We start from the raw sequence: 22,095 nt of genomic DNA on the forward strand, positions 1-22,095 counted from the left end.
CCACTGAGCCACCCAGGCGCCCCCCAAAAAATTAAGAATTCTTATGAAATCATATATTTCTGTGCTTAGAAAAGCACTCATTACTCCATTTTGGCTATAACTTTATATTATGTTCTTGGTGTTTATCTAGAAATTTATTCAGTCACCTCCAGCCCAAAGCAAGACCCACTGGTGAAGGAGGCCCTCATTTGTAAGCATCATGGGCTATGCAAAGACCCAGTTTTAAATATTAAAGCCCAGCCATGATTTATTTTTGCCAAACATACGCATTTCAGAGGTTAGACTTTCTGCCGCATTGGACTGAAGACTTAGGTCACCTACTAGCCTTTCAAGATATCTAATGTGATACTGTTTAGTAAAAGATTGAGATCAAAAACAGGAAGACTTGAGAAGCGATGTCATGGGGAAGAGAATAATGATTTGGAGCGAACAGAGGAGAACAGTATCTGGGAGAGTGCTGCTTGCCCGGGCCTCTCCGCAAATGATTATTGAGAATAGTGAGAAATGTGGAAACCAAAATGTTGACCCACAAGAATGGGGCCATAATCTCATCTAAATCTTAATTGTACCACTTATTTTTTTAAATACTACCATCTTCAGATGAGAAAATGCATATGTGTCTGGCCTTAAGACCAGAAATCCCAAGTAGAAATTGTTTTCTGAAACATGTGTTAAGATTGGAAAAAGAGTTTAACCACAGTGGATGAGGCAGAAAGATGAAGCAGTACATTCCCAAATCAAAATACAGGATTAAAAAAATATCTGCCTTGTATTTCCTTCAATCACGTTTTCAGTGCATCTCAAAGGGTTTGAATCATCCCTGCTGGTTTTTGTCTCATAAATTCAAAGTAGAAGACACATGTCATTCAGATTACTTCTTGATTATTGTAACATTGAGCAGTAGAAAGTAGAAAGGCCAGCAGGCTGGTAAGCAGTTCTGATTTCTGTCTGGTTACAGATGTTTCTGAATTGACATTGAACAGTAGCCTGGAAGAAAGGATGTCCTTTACTAACCTGGTTACCTGCAGCCAGGTGCATTTCAAATGAAGTCTGCTGAAGGAGTCCTCTGTAAGGTACTATGTCCGCTTTGTGTTCCCCCCAAATACTTTGTAATGTATAAGTAGCTTATGTTTCAGTTTTTTTTAATAACAGAAATGTTGATTTTGTCCATTTGGAATATGGATTATTTTTCAGTAATCCTGCAAGAGGCTTACCAGATGTTATTGAGCAACGCAAGTCTGTAATTTCCTTTCTGCTTTCTGTAGTCAACTGAATAGGTCAGGTTAATCCTAAAACCAGAGAAATAAAAACAATTTTTTGAGTGGTAATATCTTTGCATTTTAAATCTGTATATGTGGTAGAGAGTTTGATTTCAAAAATGATAGGAGAGAAAAACCCTGAACGAGCCTGTCAGTTTGACATTGAAAGCCAAGTTCTGTTAAAAATAATTTTACCCAGCACTCCCCTATTTTATGGCAGCATTATCAACTATAGCCAAAGCATGGAAAGAGCTCAAGTGTCCATCGACTGATGAATGGTTAAAGAAGATATGATATCTATATATAATAGATCATTACTCAGCTATCAAGAACAATGAATTCTTGGCATTTGCAATGACGTGGATGGAGCTAGATTATGTTATGCTAAGTGAAATCCATCAGTCAGAGAAAGACAAGTGCCATATGATTTTACTCCTACGTGGAATTTAAGAACAAAAACGGATGAGCATATGGGGTGGGGGAAAATAGAGAGAGGGAAGCAAACCAGGAGAGACTCTTAACATTAGAGAACAAACTGAGATTGATGGAGGGAGTTGCATCGGGGGTGGGCTCGATGGGTGATGGGCATTAAGTAGGACACTTGTTTTGTTGAGCACAGGGTGTTATATGTAAGTGATGAGTCACCAGATTTTACCCCTGAAACCAATATTGCACTGTGTGTTAATTAAGTAGAACTTAAATAAAATTTTCAAAAGAACAAAACAGTTTTACCCCAGCCCGATTGTAGCACTAAAGCCCCAGATGTAAATACCATTTTTTAAAATGTTTGAGACAGTATTAACCAAGAGAATGAATGCAATAGCATTTTCTACTGTCTTACTGTTTTTGTGTTTTAGAAACAGTAGAATCAGGTAATGAATAAAATGCTTAATATCATTCTTTCTTAAGCCATGTTTGAACCCCAAATAAATAGGTGTTATTTAACTTCTGCATTTTAGCATAATTAAAGAATAAAATGGATGTTTATTTAAAAACCCTGAATATATAATTACAGAAAAGAGATTAAATATATTTCTTTGAGATATTTCACTGAGGTTAATTGAGTTTAGCGTAAGAAAATTTATCTCAGGAAAGTATACGTGTTCACTTACTTGGTACCCACCTAATGCATTTTCCTAGTTGCTCGATAGAATTTAGAACCTGAAGGGATTGTTATCTGTAGATGAATGACTGTGTCCATTGTGTGTAGGACAGTGCGAGGTTGACAGTTATTTTCACATTAAAGTAATGTTTCTGGAGAGATTTTTATTTTTATTTATTTTTTTAAAGATTTATTCATTTGCAAGAGAGCATGAGCAGGGCAAGGGGCAGAGGAAGAGGGAAATAAGTAGACATTGTGCTGATTAAGGAGCCTGTAGCAGGGCTTGATCCCCAGGACCCTGAGATCATGACCTGAGTCAAAATCAAGGGTTGGATGCCTAACTGACCAAGCCACCCAGGCGCCTCTGAATAGAGTTTTAGAAGGAAAAAAATACCAAGTATCAAAAACAGTTTGTGTGCTAGGATTCCTTTTTTGCAAAGTGAAAATAGATGCATAACAGCAAAATACTAACATTGACTTTGACAGATGGTCTTTATTTCATTTTTGCTTCTTTTTATTTTCTAATTTTTAAATCCCAGCACAAGACCAAAAAAAATTTTTTTATCACAAAGCCTGAAAACAGAATCGTATATAAACCTTCAAAGCAGAGAAAGGAGGAAGATCCTGAAGATTCCTGATGAAAGATGAATCTGCAGAATGGGCAACCCTCTCTCAGCTCTGTCCCCGAAGCAGGAGCAGCAGGAGAACAGCAGATATTAGTATGCACAGGGTGCAAACTGTAGGTACCACGATCTCTGTCACCATCTGCATGTGACTTAGTAGAGGCTCTGAAACAGGAGGGAGAACACAACAAATGAGCAGGTCATCATTTCAGCGAATATAGCCTCATCCTGAAAGATTCAACCATACTTGCAAAAATTTGGAAAATGGCATCATCAAGCTTTCTAATTATCCTCACTTGCTCCAAAAGAGAACATGGTGAATTAAATGTTCTTAAAAATATGTGAGGGCTTTATAAAATATTTCACAAAGTGTGGGCTAAAGAATGCCTACATTTGGTTCTTCCAGAGGTATTGGAATAAAGCCTAATGGTATGTTATACTTACCATAAATTCATGTGAAGATATTAAAAAGCATGTTCCCTGGTTTCTATGATTTTCACTGTGGAGGGTTTTTGAAAGAAAATCCTTGGGAAGCATCTCTAACCCTTCAAAGATGTCACTGTGTAACTTAAGAGGTGTAGGAGTTTCCATATTGAAAGTTTGTGTGGCAACTCTTATGTAGTTAAGTAATAATCTCGAAGAGTTGAACAATGGGCAGTGTTCATGTACATGATTATAGTAGTGGACATTTATGTAGTTTCTACTTTCAGGTTTTGTGCCTGGCACCCTGGCTACCATAATAAATAAGGCATGAGGCCCTGGTCCCACAGAATTCATAGACTCAGCAGTAGATTCCACATCATGTGTGTAGGTAATAAAATATAAGTTTATTTTGGCTTAAAGGAATATGCATCCTTGCTATTACCTGGTTATTTAGATGAGAGCAGGGCATGGTAGTGGCCTGTAAAATTGGCCTATAAAAAAAATAGCTCAGCTGGAAAAAGAAAAAAAAATAGCTGAATTGGTAGGATTTGTTTCATCTAGCATTTTCCACCTCTGATACCACATTAAAGATTAACATACCACATTAACAAACGTGTTCCTGTTTGTTAAAACAGGAAGTACATTTCTCTGATTGCTCTTAGGGAAAGACAGAATTCAAAGAAATAAATGCTGTGTGCTGGCATTCGTTGGTGTGTAGAAGCATCTTTGTTCCTCTACATCTCTGAGCCTTGTTGATCCTGTTGCACAAGAAACCTTGCTTCTGTAAGGTCAGGAACTTTGTTTAGTTTATTGCTGAGCTTAAAACACCCCCTAGCTAATAGTGAGTGCTCAGTAATTACTTTCTGGATGAGAGAATATCGTATCTGGAGTGTTCTTTGCCTTTTCTTTATTCAAATATGGTTGCATTTTTCCCTCCTTCCACAAAGCCCACTATAACAAAAATGGGTTTATAAACTGACTGTATGATTCAGAAAGAATAAAACGAGGATGGATAAAATATTTCTCTTTTGTGGTAGATTTTTTAAATGTTGTTTGAAATGCTTATAAAACAGAAATCTGACATTGTTTCAAAGTGAGGGAATAAATTCATTTTTAATTGTATGTTTTGGAATGATCAACTTTGGATAGATCCACATTTTGAGGTTTTGGTAATATCTTTATAGGTATAATTATGTTCCTTAGTTATCAGAGGGAGAAATTAAAATATACTCACCTGCAGCAAGCATCTGGTTGTTGATAGAACAAGTTTCCAAGGCTTTGAGGTACCAGCTTTCCACCTAATAAAAACCCACTAGATAAGTAATGTCATCTTAGACTAATTTTTGCTGTTCCAAATAATTTTTGAAATAAAGAATTTATTTAAAAGAATTTTGAATTTTGAATTCAAGAATTTCAAGAATTTTGAAATAAAGAATTTTATTAAAAGAGTTTAAATTGGTTAATATTTATTAAATGCCTATGTGCATCATTGTGAGGGAGTCAAAATAAACAACCAAACTGGTCTTTATTCTTGAAGAGATTAGAATATAGCCCTTTTCTAGAAGTGCCAAACTGCTGAAAGCCTATGAGTCACTGTTCATTTATGGTGCCCCTGGGCTCATCCTCAAAGGGTGTTGGTAAATAAGTGAGATTTATTTTTAGAAATTGTCTTTATTGAGACATTCTAAATTAGGCTTTTTATTCCCTACCATCAATAGCAACATAGAGAACGGATGGAAAAATTTATAGGTGACTGAAAATGTTTGGTATGTTGTAAAGGATTATTAATTCTAAGTTTGATTATTTTTAATATCATTTTGGAACTAGAGGGAAAAGAATTGAAAGTTATGGTCATTATACATTTAATTTACCTCTTCTCTTTCCATGGATGTTGAAGAGTAAGTAAGCAGTATTTGTTTGCATTAAGATATAACATTTAAAATAACATTTAACTAGAAGTGTCTAGTTAACCTGACCCTCATAACCTAAAACAAATAGGACTTATACATAACTCCAGTGTGTCCTTCATGCTCTGCAAGTTAGGGATTGAATTTGAAGTGAGGACTGAAATTTAAGGAATATTTACCACATTCTAAACAAATGAGCAAAGAAGTGGCACAAGTTAGGGGAAAAGTCGTAAGGGACGTGTTCCCACAAACCCCTGTCCTCCTCCACGGAGCCGAGAGGTTTGCTACGCTGCACACCCCAAGCTGCTTAGCTCTTCAAAAATCTAGAACCAGTGAGGGGCACTGGCCTGGCTCAGACAGAAAAGGACCTGAGTCTCGATCTTGGGGTCGTGAGTTCTAGCCCCCTCTAATAGGGCAGAGATTTTTTTAAAAAAATCTAGAAAAAGTAACATCAATAATTAGTCCTACCTCTCTTGGGTTGGGAAACCCATTGGCAGTGATAATCTTCTTGTAATATTGAACTGACGCCTTTGGGTAGCGTGGCTTATTTCTGTTGTTAAATTCGACATAGTAGAATCCGTATCTATCTGAGTATCCTTTCTCCCATTCAAACTTATCCAACAGAGACCAAGAAGTATACCCTTTTATATTAACACCATCTTTTATAGCTGAAAGACATTTTGTTCCATTTTTTAATATGTTTCACTTACTTGGAAAAATAACATTGTAAAGATAATTTTTAATGTACTTAGGAGATTCAGAAATAAGCTTCAGTCAATCATGGCTATTACCAAATTCTGTCCAAGTTAAGTAGAAAATATGTGAAGACAGTCTTGGTTTGCAGCTCACCTTTTAGCATTTCATTTATGTAGCCCTTAAGGTACTGAATTCTCCACTCATCACATAATTGCGTACAGTGTAACTTTTGAGACGCACCGTTTTCTGTCACATAGATGGGAGGATTGCCGTATTGAGTCTGGAAGTGAGTCATAGGAATATCTTAAAAATTCTACCCTACATGTGGGTTTCCGAGTCTGGGGCACATAGGAGAGTGGATTATTTAAGCCGCCATATTTGAATTGTGTGTATTTAGCGTTCAGTAAGTTCCAGTTCACACATTTATTTGGAGGTGAATGTAGACAGGAGCAAGTACGAAAGACTACATTTCTCATTGAATCAGCATCGTTATAGAGAAAATATACTTCAGGGCTTATTTTTTCCCACATAGTTCATTTCAAGTGAGAAGGGCAGCCAAATAACTGTGGGATGAGAATTTGTAGCTATGGTTCTACCCATTGAGGTGGTTACTCATAGCCAGCATTAGTCCCTAAAGCCTATATCTAGGAGCCTCTGAAGTGGAGGTGACTGAGTTTGACTTTAAAAGGTAAACACCTGGGCGCCTGGGTGGCTCAGTGGGTTAGGCCGCTGCCTTCAGCTCAGGTCATGATCTCAGAGTCCTGGGATCGAGTCCCACATCGGGCTCTCTGCTCAGCAGGGAGCCTGCTTCCCTCTCTCTCTCTGCCTGCCTCTCCATCTACTTGTGATTTCTCTCTGTCAAATAAATAAATAAAATCTTAAAAAAAAAAAAAAATGAAACATTACTTCCTAAAAAAAAAAAAATAAATAAAATAAAATAAAATAAAATAAAATAAAAGGTAAACACCTAACTGGAATTAAAAACTTTAAAAAGGGGGCACCTGGGTGACGCAGTGGGTTAAAGCCTCTTCCTTCTGCTCAGGTCGTGATCCCAGGGTCCTGGGATCGAGCCCCATATCAGGCTTTCTGCTCTGCGGGGAGCCTGCTTCCCTCTCTCTCTCTGCCTGCCTCTCTGCCTATTTGTGATCTCTGTATGTCAAATAAATAAATAAAATCTTAAAAAAAAACAACAACAACAACTTAAACGTAGGCATCTGAGCCTAAGCTCATGATTTGAGGTCAGAAATGTTCATTAGAGGCACCTGGGTGGCTCAGTCAGTTAGGGGTCCAACTCTTGATTTCAGCTGGGGTCAAGGTTTTCGGGTCTTTGGATCGTGAAATAGAACCCCATGTCAGCTCTGTAGGGAGTCTGCTTATCCCTCTCCCTCCCCTCCCCTAGTGCATGCTTGCATGCGCACACGTACTCACACACACACACACAATCACACACTCTCTCATTCTTTTCAGATAAAATCTTTAAAGGAAAAAAAACGTTCATTAAATAGCTTCACGTGATCATCACCTGAGCGAAGTGGAGGAGCCTCCGAAATCCCCATGGCACAGAATACAGCCACTTTGACCCCAGATCAGGCCAGTTGGGGTCAACCAGTTCTACTAAGTCACGATCATTCTGGTAGCTGGGCCCCTGGCGGGAGGGGTAGTTCCTTTCTGTGATGTACCGAGTAGTATAATGGCCTAATCCCAAGAAATCAGATGTGCCTTTAATGTAGCTCTTTTCCTGGAGTGAGAACACTGGTAACCTTGACATATCCAGGCCTTGCTCTGCACTTTTTTTCCCTATTGAGAGAGAAAAATGGAGTTTAATAGAGTTTGGCTTTCTCACAATCCTTTTGCTGTTCTGTACCACGACGATACTGGCATGTTGACGTAAGAACTCTTACCCAGATCTCGGGCTTTGGGATTGGTTTGTATGAAAAACATAACCTTAGCCTTTTTATCTGGAATTTTGACATTTGAATACTATTCACGGTGTTAAAAGCTTATGTTGCTTGAAAGTTGTATTTCCATAGAGGACTCAGTAAATGGTTTGCCTACAACTTTGGAGCTATATGGAAAAAAATGGGGTTGGATTCCTGTATTATTTCCTAGCTCTGTTTATCCTATGTTTTACTTGCATGTGTAAAAGGATGTGTGTACCAGGACCTTCACTGTAGATTAAGTAGCAAAAAATTGGAAACAACCCAAACGTCTATGAGGAGAGACTGGTTAAATAAATAGTCAGATATTCTTCCGTACAACACTGCAGTCAAGAGAAATGACTGACGCAGCCCTTTATATAACAACTTGGAAAGAAGCCAAGATCCATGTTTTCAGTGAAAGATGCAAGTACACACATGGAGCGGCAGTGTTTTTGCTCACACGTGCACAATCCTTCTTGGTAAGTGTGCTTCCTGCTGGGGAGGATGGGAGCAGTGGGAAGAGGGAGGGAGGGAAACTTGACTTTTCATCTTGTTATCTCTTGTAATTAAAAAAATTTGAAACGTGCCTAAAACCTTCCTATGATCTCTGCAAAAAGAAAAGGGGGGGGGCTTTTAAATGAGTAAAAATAGGAAACATCTGTAGGAGTTGTTCTAAAATATAACCATAAACATATTTCCAAAGAGGCTATTGGTTTAGATTAACTGAGTGAAGAGCTTGTGTTATTAGATACCTTTAAGATCCTAGCGTGTTATTACTTTACTTGAAAACCACAAGGCGTTGTCCCTGAACTAATACAGTAATCACTGGCTACATGTGGCCAGTAGCTGACGCATCCTCAGTCACACTGAAGGACTGATTTTTTAGTTCTTTGAAATTTAAATAGACGCAAGTGACTGAAGGCTAACCTACTGGACGGCACAGATAACATTTCCACCATCACTGGAAGTTCTGCTGGACAACACGGGTCTAGAATCATGTTTGTTCATATATGGCGCTTATGAGATGCCTGCAAGTAACTGGTATACAAGACTTCCAGCAGAAGAAAATATTACCTGCTCAAAGAATCCTTCTTTCCCCGTTGTACTGGGAAAAATTCAGCCCCGTTTCCATTTGAATTACCACAAAGATGGCATTGTCAGGGTCTGGAATCAATTGGCCCGAAGCCTAGGAACTCTTGTATGACAAATAATCAATTTGACTTCTTTAGTGCCATCCTGTTGTGGCTCCTGCCATGGCCTCCAGGGAGCCCGGGAGTGAATGCTGTGGGAATGATGGGCTGTGTCCCATCCTCAGGGCTTTTCCCTGGGCATCTTGATGTCATTCTCAGGACTTTGAAGCTTATGTGTATAGAGGTGTCCCAGAACTGGTTATTGCTGAGAGGTTTTTAGAGATTATTTGTCTGATTGTTCATTTTCACATGACAAGAATGACACCCAATGCAGTCAAACCCGTTGCCCAGAGTTGCTCACTGGTTAGAGCAGAGTTGGAATTAGAACCTGCTGCTTCTATTCTAGGTAAGTCTGATAAAGGGTTCTTTAGAAAGGGAATTTTTTGGAATGTTGACAGTTCTTAGTCAAACATCCAAAATAGCCTTGCTGTGTGAGTGCCACCTTTGTCTCTCTTTATAGGGGGAAGCTGACTGCTACCTCTAAGTAAACAGAGCTAATACTCTGATTCCTATGGCCAGACACTGCTGGTTGCCCACCCGATCAACAGTCACATGGCTTTCTCTCCCTCTTCTTCATCCTCTTTAGAGAGTCCTGGCTCCCCCAGCCTCTGAGGCTCTAGTCTTAGTAGTCTAGGACATTCTGGGATATGTGATAGTTCCATCCCTGGAGGACTTCCCTTGAAGGTAAGTCAGTTGTGGGTGGAGACTCTTTTCTGGGGTGATTTTCCTTGTTCTTAAAAATGGGTATGACCAAGCTATTTCCATTTTTCTGCCTCTGGGTGTTGATGTATCAAGATATGATGCTGGAGCTGCTGCAGCCATCTTGTGGCAATGGGGAGTTGTTTGATGGGCTGGCTAAAGGTGCCAGAGTGAAAGATGGAATGAGTCTTGTTTTTCAAAGACATCCCTGAAAGCTGGATTAACTGGCTCTGAATCACCCTTTTCTGGACTTGGTACCTGAGATGATAAATTCCCTACTTTTCAGGCCATTTTAGTTAGCATTTTCTGTTACATGGCACTTAAAGGCACCCAAACGGATAGAGCCCTGTAAGCTCTATGCATCTTTATTCTCTTCTCTGACAATGTGGAAACCAGAGCTCAGAAAGCATTTCTCAAGTGACAGAACCAACACTAGAACTGGCATTGCCCAAGACTGTGTCTTTGAGTTCTCTCTCCTACTTCCAAGTGTAAGGGAGGGGAGTGGTGAGAAAGAGACAGGAGAGCAGAACAGAAAAGAGAAGTCCAGAGAATGGGGTCTGAAATTTTCAATCTCCGCGTTTGGGGACTTGTCTGGGGGTCGTTCCTCCGCTCTCCCCAGTTCAAATTTGCCATTCTCAGTTCCTACGGGACTGGGCTCTCCCTTTGAGTGCCTTGCCCAGACCCCGTGTGTTCTTCCATCCCCCCGCCTCTCCATCACCTCACTTGTGCTCAGCACTGTTGTTCTGGTGCCTGGAGCTTAAAAATGCGACTTGACTCACCGATCCGGTCCTTCATGACTTGAGGGTAGTCTCCAGCATAGATGGGGTTGGCAAACCAGCCCAGACAGAACTGTAGGTATCTCTCGGCAGCTTCTATGTCCTTGGGGCTACTGATGTCCATGGGTTCCCCCCAATCACAATTTAGTGAGATCCCCACCAGACCTTAAAAGAAAGGACAGGGAGTGGCAGGTGCAAATGGCGCTGCCCCCACCCTGGGGCTGTGTCCTAGAGGTTGGGCAGTGGGGCTCACCTTGCTGCTTGCCACGCCACGTGCTGTTGTAGGAATGCCAGGCTTGGGCGTGGGCCTGAAAATGGAGGGGTGCATCAAAGGTGCCTGACTGGCACATTTCTCTCCTGCCTTTCTCTCCCTCTGTCCCTCTGTCTCTCTGACGAGAGATCAAGTTAATGGAGTCCCATCTTTTTCCTGAGTCCGGCCTTGATGATACCGATACCCTGTCTCCCTTCCTCTGACCTCCAGAGGCACCTGTTTTCTGTTCTGTAAAGAAACTTGGTCTAATTCTGGCATAAACAAAACTACCTCTTGGTGTGATTTCTTTTCTTTTCTTTTTTTTTTTTTTAAGAATGCAGTTGCTTTCCTCAGACAAGGTAGCAGGCAGCATTTTATTTTATTTTTTTTTTAAGATGTATTTATTTGACAGACAGAGGTCACAAGTAGGCAGAGAGGCAGACAGAGAGAGGGGGGGAAGCAGGCTCCCTGCTGAGCAGAGAGCCCGATGCTGGGCTCGATCCCAGGACCCTGGGACCATGACCTGAGCTGAAGGCAGAGGCTTTAACCCACTGAGCCACCCAGGCGCTCCTTGGTGTGATTTCTTATTCCACAGAATTTTGCTAAAGTTTCTTGCTTTGTTCCTGTTTGTCTTCTGTAGTAACTAGGCAGTACTTTTACCATAGGTGCTCAGGAAGTTTGGAAAATACCAAACATCTGAAACAGTCTTGAGAATGGAATTCAAAATGTGCTGACCTGCCTTCTCTCCATACTTTCCATCAGTGACCCACTGAGGCCTTCAGAGCTCTACCCTTTAAATAGTCACAGTTTAGGGGGCACCTGGTGGCTCAGTCACTTGGGCATCCAACTCTTGATTTCGGCTAAGGTAATGATCTTAGGGTCTTGTGATGGAGCCCTGCATTGGGCTCCCCGCTCAGTGGGGAGTCTGCTTGAGATTCTCTCTCTCTGCCCATCCCCCTGCTCTCCCCCCGCCTCAAATAAATGAATAAATCTTAGAAACAATATTCACAGTTTAGGAACTCTTAAGCCAAATGGAGAAAGAATGAGGAGGTTCTCTCCTTGACAGGAATTTTAGAGTCTAGTATGTCACTCAGGGGCCCCTGTTCCTGCTTGATCAGATTGTTGCCCTTCTGCTGAATGTCCATTGGGACCATGCATCGTGCCTCACATCCCTGCTCCGCAGGTACCCGAATCCTCATCTGTGTCCTACACTGTGACCCAGTCCCCTCCACCTGCTCAAGCCTTCCCAGCGGCCTTGTAACTCACGAGTCACCCTGAAGCATCTTCTGTCTCCTTCCCTTCCGAGCCCTTACTGAGCTCGGCTGCCCCAAAGACCATCTCCACTGCAGCTCTTCCAAGAAGGGACTGTTTTCCCCCACATACCTCACGGTCGTGGGTAGTGTCCATCTTGTTCTTTATTACTACTGCTTGCAAACTCTTTCTCCTTCCACAACCCCAGGGCCTTTGAAGTCCACCCTGTAGGACAAGCACTCCTAACCCCTTCTTACTGCTGTCCTTCACAACCCCAGTTACTGCTGCTCATTCACTGGAGGTTTCAGCCCCTAGTTCACTGTCATCCCGCCCCTTCCTCCTGTCCCCATTCCTCACAAGACTGCTTAGAGCTGTAGGTGACAAGTTTTCCCACGCATGCACTCCACCCACTTGACTGGACTATCAGCTCTAGAGAGCTGCCACTGTACTATCTCGGTGGAGGGGTCCAGCACTGGGGGACCGGGCACTGCCTCCATAGAGCCTCATGGAATGCAAGGGAACCATGCCAAGGTGCGATGGAATATGCCAGAACCACAGAGGACTGAACTCAGGCTCAGAGCCCTGGGACAGGCTGAACTGATGCTGGGGTCTGTCCCTCCACCCCAAACCCAGGCTTCACTCCCAGAAGGAACCCCCACTTACCTTAATGATGTGGTGTGCTGCCGTGTACAGGCCCGTGCCGTGGAGCTGCAGGCCTGGAGCATGGTGGCCTGTCTCATAGCCTTTCTCTGCCATCGTCTGCAGCAACAGAAAGTGGGGACCACAGCACCCGTGAGAAGCGGGGAGGAGCACTCTGGTCCAGGAAGGGGGCGTTTCCCACCTGGAGAAGGGCCCTGCTTACCCGAGGGTCACTGAAAGTGACCCAGTGCTTCACCCGGTCCCCAAAGGCCTCAAAGCACAGATCGGCGTAATCGCGGAAGTAGCTGATCATGCTCACGTTCTGCCAGCCGCCGCACTTGACCTGGAGCAGCTGCAGACAGAGAGTGCAGAGGGAGGTGGCTACCCCAGGGCTGTGTCTGGAGAAAAGACTTCTGGAGTTTATAGGCCCGGAGTGTGGGAGAAACAGGGCGATAGCCACCACAGAGGTTGTAGAGGGCAGTGGAGAGCCAAATGCAGGTTCTTGGGCATTACAACCTGAGGATGGTGACCAGTGAAGCCCCATGAAGCAACATCAGTGGGGTCAGGCTATGTGACATATACAATCAAGAGGGAGGGAACAGAGAAAGTTTGAGACTCTCATGCTTAGGAATGTGATAGATTGAATATTTAAGAAATGGGCCAAGGCAGAGAGGTCTGCTATTGGGAGAAGAACCTCAACTACTCATGCAGAAGAAGTAAGACATGGTGTGGGACATGGAAGCTCTGATTAGGATTTTGAGGGCCATGCAGATGGGAGACCCTAGAAGCTCTTATGAGGGTGGGTTCTGCCTTCTGTGGAGGACTCTTTTCCGACCAAAGTCATCTGCTTTGTGAAGATGGGATTTTCCCCAAATTCAGCATTCCATTGAAAATGCCTACTGAGCTCTCCCTGCTGGGTTTGAGGGCATGCTAAAGGGCCCGGTGAGTGAAAGCCATTAACTAGGGAAGAAACTGGAATGTGGTCTCCAGTTTGTCTCCCTAAAGTCGGCTCTATGCCCCAACCCCAACGTAGAGAGGTCTCTGGCAGCTCACCTCCCCACAGAATGATCCCAGTCACCTCAGCTCGGCAGTCAAGACCTCCCGGGCCTGGCCCCAAGCCACACCTCCTACCTCTACCCCTCCCACTCCTGCCTGCTCCCCAAACTCTTAATCCAGTCACTTGCCATGCCCTCTCTGCCCCCTGGTTGTGCTCCCTCCATCCAGAACACCCCATCCACCTCATACATCCCAAACCCTCAAAGCACCTGACCGGACCCCATCCTCTCCCCAGCAGCTCCCTGAGGCCTCTTCTCTACTCTCTGACCCCTTGCAGCCTGTATCACAGAGGGTCACCTACACCACCCCTCTCCCAGTAGGCCGGGATCCCATGAGGCCTTGCTGAGTGAAGGGAAGAAGTGCTTGAATACTGATGTCTGACAGTGACCTTGAGACTTAATTGGTCTGGGGGGACTGTGCCCAGGTGATGGGGCTCAAACAGACTTGTTAATTATGCCATTTCATCACATCTTACTCAAAAGGGATTTCATCTTAGTTTGATGAATTGTTTTTAGGCCAAATGTTTTGGGAAAACATCAAAATCCACTTATCACCTATTTACAAACATCAGTGAAATCAGCACCACATCCCTCTGTGGGTGAGTCAGATTTCTTGGCTCCCTCCCATCTCTGCGTCCAGACCTCAGCCTTTGTCCCACCTTGGCAAGCCTCAGGTGCCCCCTGCTGAGCTACCCCCTCCCCATCCCCAGGCCTCACCTGTGGGAGATCCCAGTGGTGCAAGGTCACGATGGGGGTAATGTTGCTTTTCAGGAGGGCGTTGATGAAATCATTATAGAACTTGATTGCCCTCTTGTTCACCTTGTCAGCTGAAGGCGAGATAAAAGGGGCAGTGACCTTCCCAAGTGCAGTGCTCCTTGGCCCTGTGGTCTTTCTCTGGCCTAAAGGTGCCCAGTCTGCCCAATTCTGGGTCTGGGGGACAGCATGGGTGTTCGGCTGCCTGCAGAACCTGGGAGGGCTGCTGCCAAAGTAGCCATGTTCTGGGGCTGCTGTCCCTCCCCAGCACTCTGTGGTGTCCCCGCAAAGCCAACATAGCCAGAAGGGACCACGCTTGGGCCTGGTAGGGGCTGCCCCGTCTTACCTCGGACGCCGGTAGGTAGGAGCCGAGGCCAAGAGAGGGAGAATCTGTAGTGGCTCACGTGCAGCTCCCTGAGCAGGACGATGTCCTCCTGTGCAGACAGGGGTGGGAGGCAGGGCAGAGTCACCTAGGGCTCTGGGGTGGGGGTTCGTGGGTCCCACTGTGGGCCCGGGCTAATGCAGCTCCTCATCTATTCAGTAGGGGTAAAGGCACCTGCCCTGCTTTCTCCTGCCAAGGGTCAAATACATGCAGGATAGGAGGGTGCTTTGAGATGTCCATTGGGGTGTTCCTAATAAACTTGGGGGATGAATCCCCCAAGAAGTTAGCCCAGACAGGAAAAGTGGGTTCTGAGCGGAGGGACTTCCTCCACAGGGGCTGATTCACAAGGAGAGAACAAGGGTTCAGGCCACGTGGCTTATAGACCCTAGGGTCATGGTATCAGCCACTCAGGTGTCCATCACTTGGGCTAAGGCCCTCGTTCAGGTGGGGCCTTGCTTTCCTTTCCTTTTTGCACATCCTTCCCTGCACCCTCAGCCCACCCATCCCCAGGCACCAACGGCCCCTCCTGTTTTTCCTGCAGTGGGATAGGGCCTGCTTAGCAGAGTGACAAATTGACATTGTCTCCCCCAGACCCCCCTCCTATGTCACCATCCATTTCAGCTGGGTACACACGTGCCCCCCCAACACACACCGGTCACTCACCTGCACCTTGTAGTAACCATCACAAGCCGCGTCTGCTGTCTCATCCCCAAGCACCTTTCCCTTCCCACTGTGCGTGAAGGCATCCCAGATGCTGGGCCCTTTCCCATCCTGGTCCCAGGCTCCCTCCGTCTGGAAGGCGGAACTGCCCACACCCCAGGAGAAGCCTGCAAGTAGAGACCCCGAGCTGGGCCCTGGGCCCCCTCCTACTCCCCACCCAGTCCCTGGACTCTGGGCTGTGCCTCCTGGGCCACAGGGCAGGCCCCCTCCCCAAAGCCTGCCCCTGTCTCCCCAGGAGTGGGAGCCTGTGGGGGAGGGCGGGGCAGGACCTAACACATTTAAAGCTTTCATTCGTACAGTTTTAGCTCTCATTAACATTCACTGTGTAAGTTTAAAAAAATCCGCTAGGAACTTCTCTATTAAAACAGCTATGTGGAGTTCTTTTTCTCATTTTACCCGTCAGGAAACTAAAACACCAAAGTCCTTGGCAAGCCAGCCAAGGTGGGCAAACGGACAAACAGACGGATAGACCAACAAAGGAATGGACATACCAAATGGGAAGCTTCCATAGTAGAAGGAGGCCTCTTCTGGGGCTCCCTTCCTGGTGGCCCCCAGCCTGGACACCAGCAGTAGCACCCACCAAAGTGTGACAACCCGCACTGGCTTCATGGCACCCGGCCCTCCCCCATTCCTGAAAAAGCACACCTGACAGGTGGAGGCCCACACAGCCAGGACTGGGGGGCTGGATCTCAGTTTGGGGGTGAAGGCCAGGAGGGGAGGTGGGGAGGGTTATCTAGAGCAACCTTGGCTCAGCTAGGGCCTCTGGTCCATTGCTCCCCCGGGAGCTACCCGCAGAGGCTGATGCTGGGCACTTAAGGAGGAGAAGAACATGGGGCTTGGGGTGTGGGCTCTGGGGCTGATGTGCCAGGCTCCAAACCACCTCTGCTCCCTGTCTGTGGGGGGAATTCCCAGCCTGTGAGAGGCCCTGATTGGATGAGGAAACTGCTTCTGCCTTAGGGCAGCTCCCATTGATGAGGGAGGCAAGGCAACCCACAGATCCGCTGAAGCACCCCACCGGTACACTGTGGCTGGGGGTATGGGGGACAGACTTCTCCCCAAGCCGGGGATCACAAGCAGGGTTGCCATCCCAGGGCCTCCAGTCCTGAGGGTCAGGACGATGCCCTCCCACTGGGATTCCCTCTCTAATGCAGCCAAGCTGGGTTACCTGGGATCGTCCTGTGTCCCAGACACCCCAGAGCAGCGGTGGCAGCCAGAGTGCTCTCAGACTGACCCCCAGGGCCTATGCTGCCCCTGAGAGCCCAGCCCACAGTGCAGCGAAGGCTCTGGTTGGGGGGTGTGGTCACCGGCCTAACCTCCCCCTGCAAAGAGCTTCAATAGCCCCATTCAACGGGGAGGGCAGGAATGCTGAGCTGGCTGGTGGAGCCTGAGTCAGCTGCAGGGACAGCTTGGCCCTGGGCCCTGGCACATCCAGTCGGCCCCCTGTGAAGGCAGAGGGGCAGGGATCCAGGCCCCCCTACCCTTTCTCGGCCTGCTGGGCCACATTCTACTCACCGTAGCCTGGGAAGCTGGAGGTGGGGGTGGCGGGGTGGGGATTAGCATTTGCAGACCCCCTCTTTGTATCCACCTCTCCGTGCTGTCAGAGACCACTCGTGGCAGAAGGTAAAGTTGGTTTTTCCACCTTATCTCCTCTATTTGGGCCCTTCATTCATTCCTTCACTCACTCGCTTAATCCGGATTGCTTGCTGGAACACCCTCCCTGGAGGTTCAGCCCCTCTGGCTTCCCATCCTGGCTGCCCGGGTCCCCCATTGTGACTGCCTTCATCCCATTCACCTGGCTCCCCTGCCTTTAACTGAGCTTCACCGGGGCTCTGTCAACCGGGTGCCTCTTTGACCTTGGTTGATTAATCTCTTTCTTGCCAGAGAGGAATGGGGACTTGGCCTGTGCCCTCCGGGGGTTCGAGGTCTGGTGGGGGAGGAAGGCTGTGGATGGATGGAGGGAAAGTGGTTCTAAACACCGTACTGGGTTGGGGGACAAAGATAAGGACTCTAACGGAAGGAAGGACAGGACACTGTAGAGTCTCAAGGAGGTGCAACTGTCTTCACAGGGAAGGGGACATCGAACCTGACACTTGAAGGCTGCAGAGGCGTTGGTTATGTGGCATGGAGCCAGGAAGGCATGGGAACAGGCAGGGGAAACAGCCTGAGGAAAGGTCCTGAGGTATGTTTGGGGAACTGGGAACCTGGTATCTTCTCTACTCTTGTATCTGTCATGCAGTGTCCAAGCAGGCAGAGCTGTGTCCTCAGGGCGAGCAGGCCTCTGGACAGGCTACCTGAGTGTCCATCTCCCTTCTGGGTAGTCTGCTGTGGCATCCAAGGCCAGTGATGTGCTATTTGTGCCAGGACTAGTGCCTGCCTCACAGAGCTCAGGGCTCTGGGGACTCTGCTTGCTGGGCTGAGGTAGGCAGGATACATAAAACTTTAAGAGCTGATGTCATCTCTGAAAAATGCCCCCTTCCTGCAGAGCCAGGGGCTCAGTGTTTGTGTTGGAGGAGATGGTCAGCCTGGCATGGCTGGGGCTGCTTGGGGGCTCTGTCTCTACTGTCCTGTTCCTGTTCTCTCTCCTTCCACCAGCTGGGAGCCTGGCTCTGGCTGGAAGGACCTGCACCTCACCGCTGGATGACTCTCTACCTATCCCCTCCCCCTCTAGTCCCAGGCTGCTTGGGTCCAGCCTGAGGTCTGCAGCAACCAGGGCAGGACCCTGCCTTTGCGTCTGAGGTCCCTGAGGGCCAGGCCTGGCTGCAAGCAGGTGTGTTGGGAGAGACAGGTGGCCTTTGGACCCATGTAGCTCCTCCTTTTCTCTCCCTAACGGAGACTATGGAGGTGGGAGCCCTTTGCCAACAGCCTCTGCAGGATCCAGCACGGAGCCCAAGCTCTGAGACTTTTAAGAAGGGACTTGCCCCTCTCTGGGTCTGGATATGGGAGAGGCCCAGCTCAGCCTGCCCCATAGCTCAGGACCCTTCCAAGCTAACAGAGGGGCTGGAGGGGGAAAGACACTGGAGATTCAGGAAAACAGACCCCTGCCTCCATGTAGCCAAGAAGTAGCTGTGGGATCCAGTGACAGTGACTTTCTCTGGGACCAAGGCTCCCTATCTAACAAATGAAAACAGGTCTCTCTTGGTCCTCTGGCTGGCACTGTAGGGCCTCGCAATTCTCTTCCCTGGCCATAGGGGCCAGTTTTTCCCTCTCCAAAGAGGTCTATAGACTCCATCTACCACCACCTCTGGCCCTACAGCCCAACTCAGCCTATTCAGCCCTGACCTGAGGGGACCAGTCCCAGGAATCAAGGTGCAGTGTGACATTGGGCCACCCATTGCCCCTCTCTGGGCCTTTGTTTTCCCCCCTGTAAAAACAAAGGAGTCCAGGGGCCCCGGGTGGCTCAGTGGGTTGAGCCTCTGCCTTCAGCTCGGGTCATGATCTCGGAGTCCTGGGATCGAGCCCCGAGTCAGGCTCTCTGCTCAGCAGGGAGCCTGCTTCCCCCTCTCTCTCTCTGCCTGCCTCTCTGCCTCCTTGTGATCTCTGTCTGTCAAATAGATAAATAAAAAATCTTAAAAGAAAACAAAAACCAAAAAACCCCACAAAGGAGTCTGGCCACTAGTTGTCTGGTCTTCCTTAGCTCTGGGGTTCTATTCAAGAGGTGATAGGCTATTTTCAGGTTGTCTTGATTTGGGCTTCGGAGGAGGCAGGGAAGCTGGTCAGAGCAGTGCTGCTGATGCCGGGACGGAGTTGGGAGGTTTGCAGGGATGACGGTGGGGCTGCTTTGCTGGAGCACGTCAGGAGGGTGTGTGTGTGTGTGTGTGTGTGTGTGTGTGCGCGCGCATACACGTGTGTGTCCAGGGACTGTTGGGGGAAAGAGCCCTGTCCAGGGGGGCAGGAACACAGGGCCAGGAGTGGGATGCTTGGTTTATAAGGCGCACTCTGGGCCCAAATCGGACTTCCTTTGGAGGCTGGAGTAGAGAGGCAAGTTGTCTGTGACAGGCCTCTAGGGGAGGGGGTTGGGGAGGAGGGTGGAAGGGCTGGGGTGAGTGGCTCATGGAGCAGAGAGGGTAGCGGTTAGGCTCAGAGAATCTGGAGGCAAATCTAACTTTGCTTCTCAGCTCAGCACCGGGCAGCTGAGTGTTACACACACGTCCCAGAACATCTCTGAGCCATTTTTTCATGTATAAATGGGGATACATGCTTCCCAGCATCACTTAAATGTTAAAAGGCATGATAGACGTGTTTTCTGCGGTGCCCGGCAGGGAGAAAGGCCCCAGTAAATGGTCTTGTCCTCAACACTATCACGTTCTCAAGGCTGAACCCCACATAGGGGGGTGTTCTGGGTGAGGCACAGTGCCTGGTGGGCTGACCAGGGGTTTCCATGATCTGAGGGCTTTGTTTGTTTGGAAGATGCCCCAATCCTGCCATGCTGTGGGCTCTGCAGGGGCCAGGCCCCTCTGTCCCCACTGCAGGGGACCTCTGCGTCCTAGAGCCCCACTCACTACCCACGGTGTGGACTTGGAGGGCGGCTGCTAGCTTGGGCCATGAGAACAAAACATAGGGCCTTTTGCCTTCGGGTATGGATGGTTAATGTCCATAGTCCACTTCACTTCTTGGAGTGCCCAACCTTTTATCATAAAAATGTCCAAACATGCAGGAAAGTTGGAGGAATTGCACATTTCCCACTGTGTGTCCGCTGAATGTCTGCTGAGGCTCTCTTTTACTTTGCTTTGCTTTATCCCGGTCTCCTCTCTGCCGGCCAGCCAGCCAGCCCCTCTGCTTCTCCCATGCCTTCCCAGTAAGGTGCCAATGCTGGGTCCCCATAGCCCTAATCACTTCATAGGCATCTCACCAACTATATTTGTTTCGGGCTCTTTTCTCTTCGAGGCAAGATCTGCTCCCAGTGAAATGCATGCATCTCACATGCACTGTCCTGTAAGTTTTGACAAAAGCGGTCGCGTATTGACAAACCACCACTTCCCGACTCTGAGTCGCTGCATCCTCTGAGGGATTTGGGGGAAATTCCTGCAGGTCTGAAGAGTGGGAATCCATGCCTTGTCCTGCTGAGCTCTGGCCGCTTGGAAATGCTGAGCTACATCTATGGCCCCGCCTCAGCCTGTGCCCAGAACTTGACCTATACGTTTCCGTGTCATCTCATTCTCCCTTCCCCTGATCTCCTTGCCTGTTATTTTTAAATCCTGAGGTATCTACAGCTCTGCAAGCTGGTTCTCAGATCCTTTTTCCTGGAACAAGACCAAAGAAGTGCTACATAAATAACCATATTGGAATCTGCAGGAGCTTTCAATGGTTTGTGGTATCCGAATATGGGAAATTGAGGCTGTTCCAGTACGTTTGGAAGGAATCGCCACAGAGCATGGACCTGTGTGTATAGTGTGCATGTATGTATAAACACACACACACACACGCGAATAGTCTTTGTGGTCCAGATGCTGGCACTCACTGTGAAACTGCCAATTCTAAACCCAAAGGGGCCAGGACCCTTGCAGAGGTCAGCACCTGCAAACAAGGCCTAATGATGATGGCTGTTCTGGAACCAGGCTGCCCGATGGGCCAGCCCTTCCCTTCTGGAGAGCTCTTTGGCTTGAGCTCATCTGCTGAGGCTCCCCGGGTCCTGCCTGGCATTTTCTCCCCCAGCTCCACTCCTGGGGCACCCTGGGGCCAGCTGTTGAAGACCCCAGCTGAGCAGGTTCTAGTTCCGCGAGGGTGGAGAGAGTGAGGACTGGAGTGGGGAGAGTGGGAGACTCTCCGCAAAAGTGGGAGAAAAGCCTCCATCCCTTTTCCTTGCTCTGAACCTTGTCGGGGTCTGTCTCCCATAACCTGCATCACCGACCTCACCTCATGTTTACTGAGAAGGCTGTTTGATCAGTCTGTCTGCACTAGACTCTAATCTCGTCTACTTTCATTCATGACTGACTATGATTTGTTGAAGGAATGAAGGAATGAAGGTGTTTTGGGTTTTGCCTTCCTCCCCACACGGAGGGTGTGAGAACAAGTTCAGGGGATCGTCCCTGGGCAGGAGAAAGCCTGGGCTGGGGATGGTGTCCTTGAGGATGGACCTCAGGGCTGCTTAGAGAACCTCATTGGGGAGGCGGCACCAGCTTAGGAAAGGGGAGCCTAGGTCCTTCTACAGGGAGCATGTCAAGGAACGATGCTGGTGACTCCCTCCTGAGGAAGAAGTACCCACGAGACCCAATGATGATGATCTCAGAAAGTTTCTCGAACAGTAGCCAGGGTGCCAGTGAAAAGATTCTTCTTCTTCTTCTTCTTCTTCTTCTTCTTCTTCTTCTTCCTCTTCCTCTTCCTCTTCCTCTTCTTCTTCCTCTTCTTCCTCTTCTTCCTCCTCCTCCTCCTCTTCTTCTTCTTCTTCTTCTTCTTCTTCTTCTTCTTCTTCTTCTTCCTCCTCCTCCTCCTCCTCCTCCTCCTCCTTCTTCTT

The 22,095-nt window shown here is 47.3% G+C and overlaps 2 protein-coding genes and 1 long non-coding RNA gene across 11 annotated transcripts in view; 2 read left to right on the forward strand and 1 right to left on the reverse strand.

The window, feature by feature from the left end:
* Positions 1-2,989, forward strand: part of ZWILCH (zwilch kinetochore protein) — a 36,688-nt gene extending 33,699 nt beyond the window's left edge. For all 4 annotated transcript variants that reach the window (XM_059372331.1, XM_059372333.1, XM_059372332.1 and 1 more), the window contains 2 exons: positions 959-1,073; positions 2,901-2,989. In XM_059372331.1, the coding sequence (XP_059228314.1) occupies positions 959-1,047 (89 nt within the window). In that variant the 3' untranslated portion in view covers positions 1,048-1,073; positions 2,901-2,989. The remainder of the gene's footprint in view (positions 1-958; positions 1,074-2,900) is intronic.
* LCTL (lactase like) lies at positions 2,939-16,909 on the reverse strand. Of its 5 annotated transcripts, XM_059372335.1 has the most exons (14): positions 16,810-16,909; positions 16,136-16,275; positions 15,588-15,751; positions 14,889-14,976; positions 14,507-14,616; positions 12,958-13,086; positions 12,759-12,854; positions 10,848-10,902; positions 10,598-10,759; positions 7,533-7,807; positions 6,164-6,290; positions 5,783-5,982; positions 4,642-4,705; positions 2,939-3,149 (listed from the first exon to the last, which is right to left on the reverse strand). In XM_059372335.1, the coding sequence occupies exons 2-14, from the start codon at positions 16,251-16,253 to the stop codon at positions 3,034-3,036; spliced, it is 1,704 nt and encodes a 567-aa protein (XP_059228318.1). In that variant the 5' UTR covers positions 16,254-16,275; positions 16,810-16,909; the 3' UTR covers positions 2,939-3,033. The 5 variants fall into 5 exon arrangements, with proteins under 5 accessions (XP_059228318.1, XP_059228322.1, XP_059228321.1 ...); XM_059372339.1 differs by lacking the exon at positions 16,136-16,275; XM_059372338.1 differs by lacking the exons at positions 5,783-5,982; positions 6,164-6,290.
* A 105-nt stretch (positions 16,910-17,014) lies between these two features.
* The window catches only part of LOC132029206 (uncharacterized), a 42,600-nt gene continuing 37,519 nt past the window's right edge, over positions 17,015-22,095 (forward strand). For both annotated transcript variants that reach the window (XR_009407737.1, XR_009407738.1), the window contains exons 1-2: positions 17,015-17,264; positions 17,711-17,823. This is a non-coding gene — a long non-coding RNA (uncharacterized LOC132029206). The remainder of the gene's footprint in view (positions 17,265-17,710; positions 17,824-22,095) is intronic.

This window comes from Mustela nigripes, chromosome 13 (genome assembly GCF_022355385.1).
Source record: "Mustela nigripes isolate SB6536 chromosome 13, MUSNIG.SB6536, whole genome shotgun sequence".
Taxonomy (NCBI): domain Eukaryota; kingdom Metazoa; phylum Chordata; class Mammalia; order Carnivora; family Mustelidae; genus Mustela; species Mustela nigripes.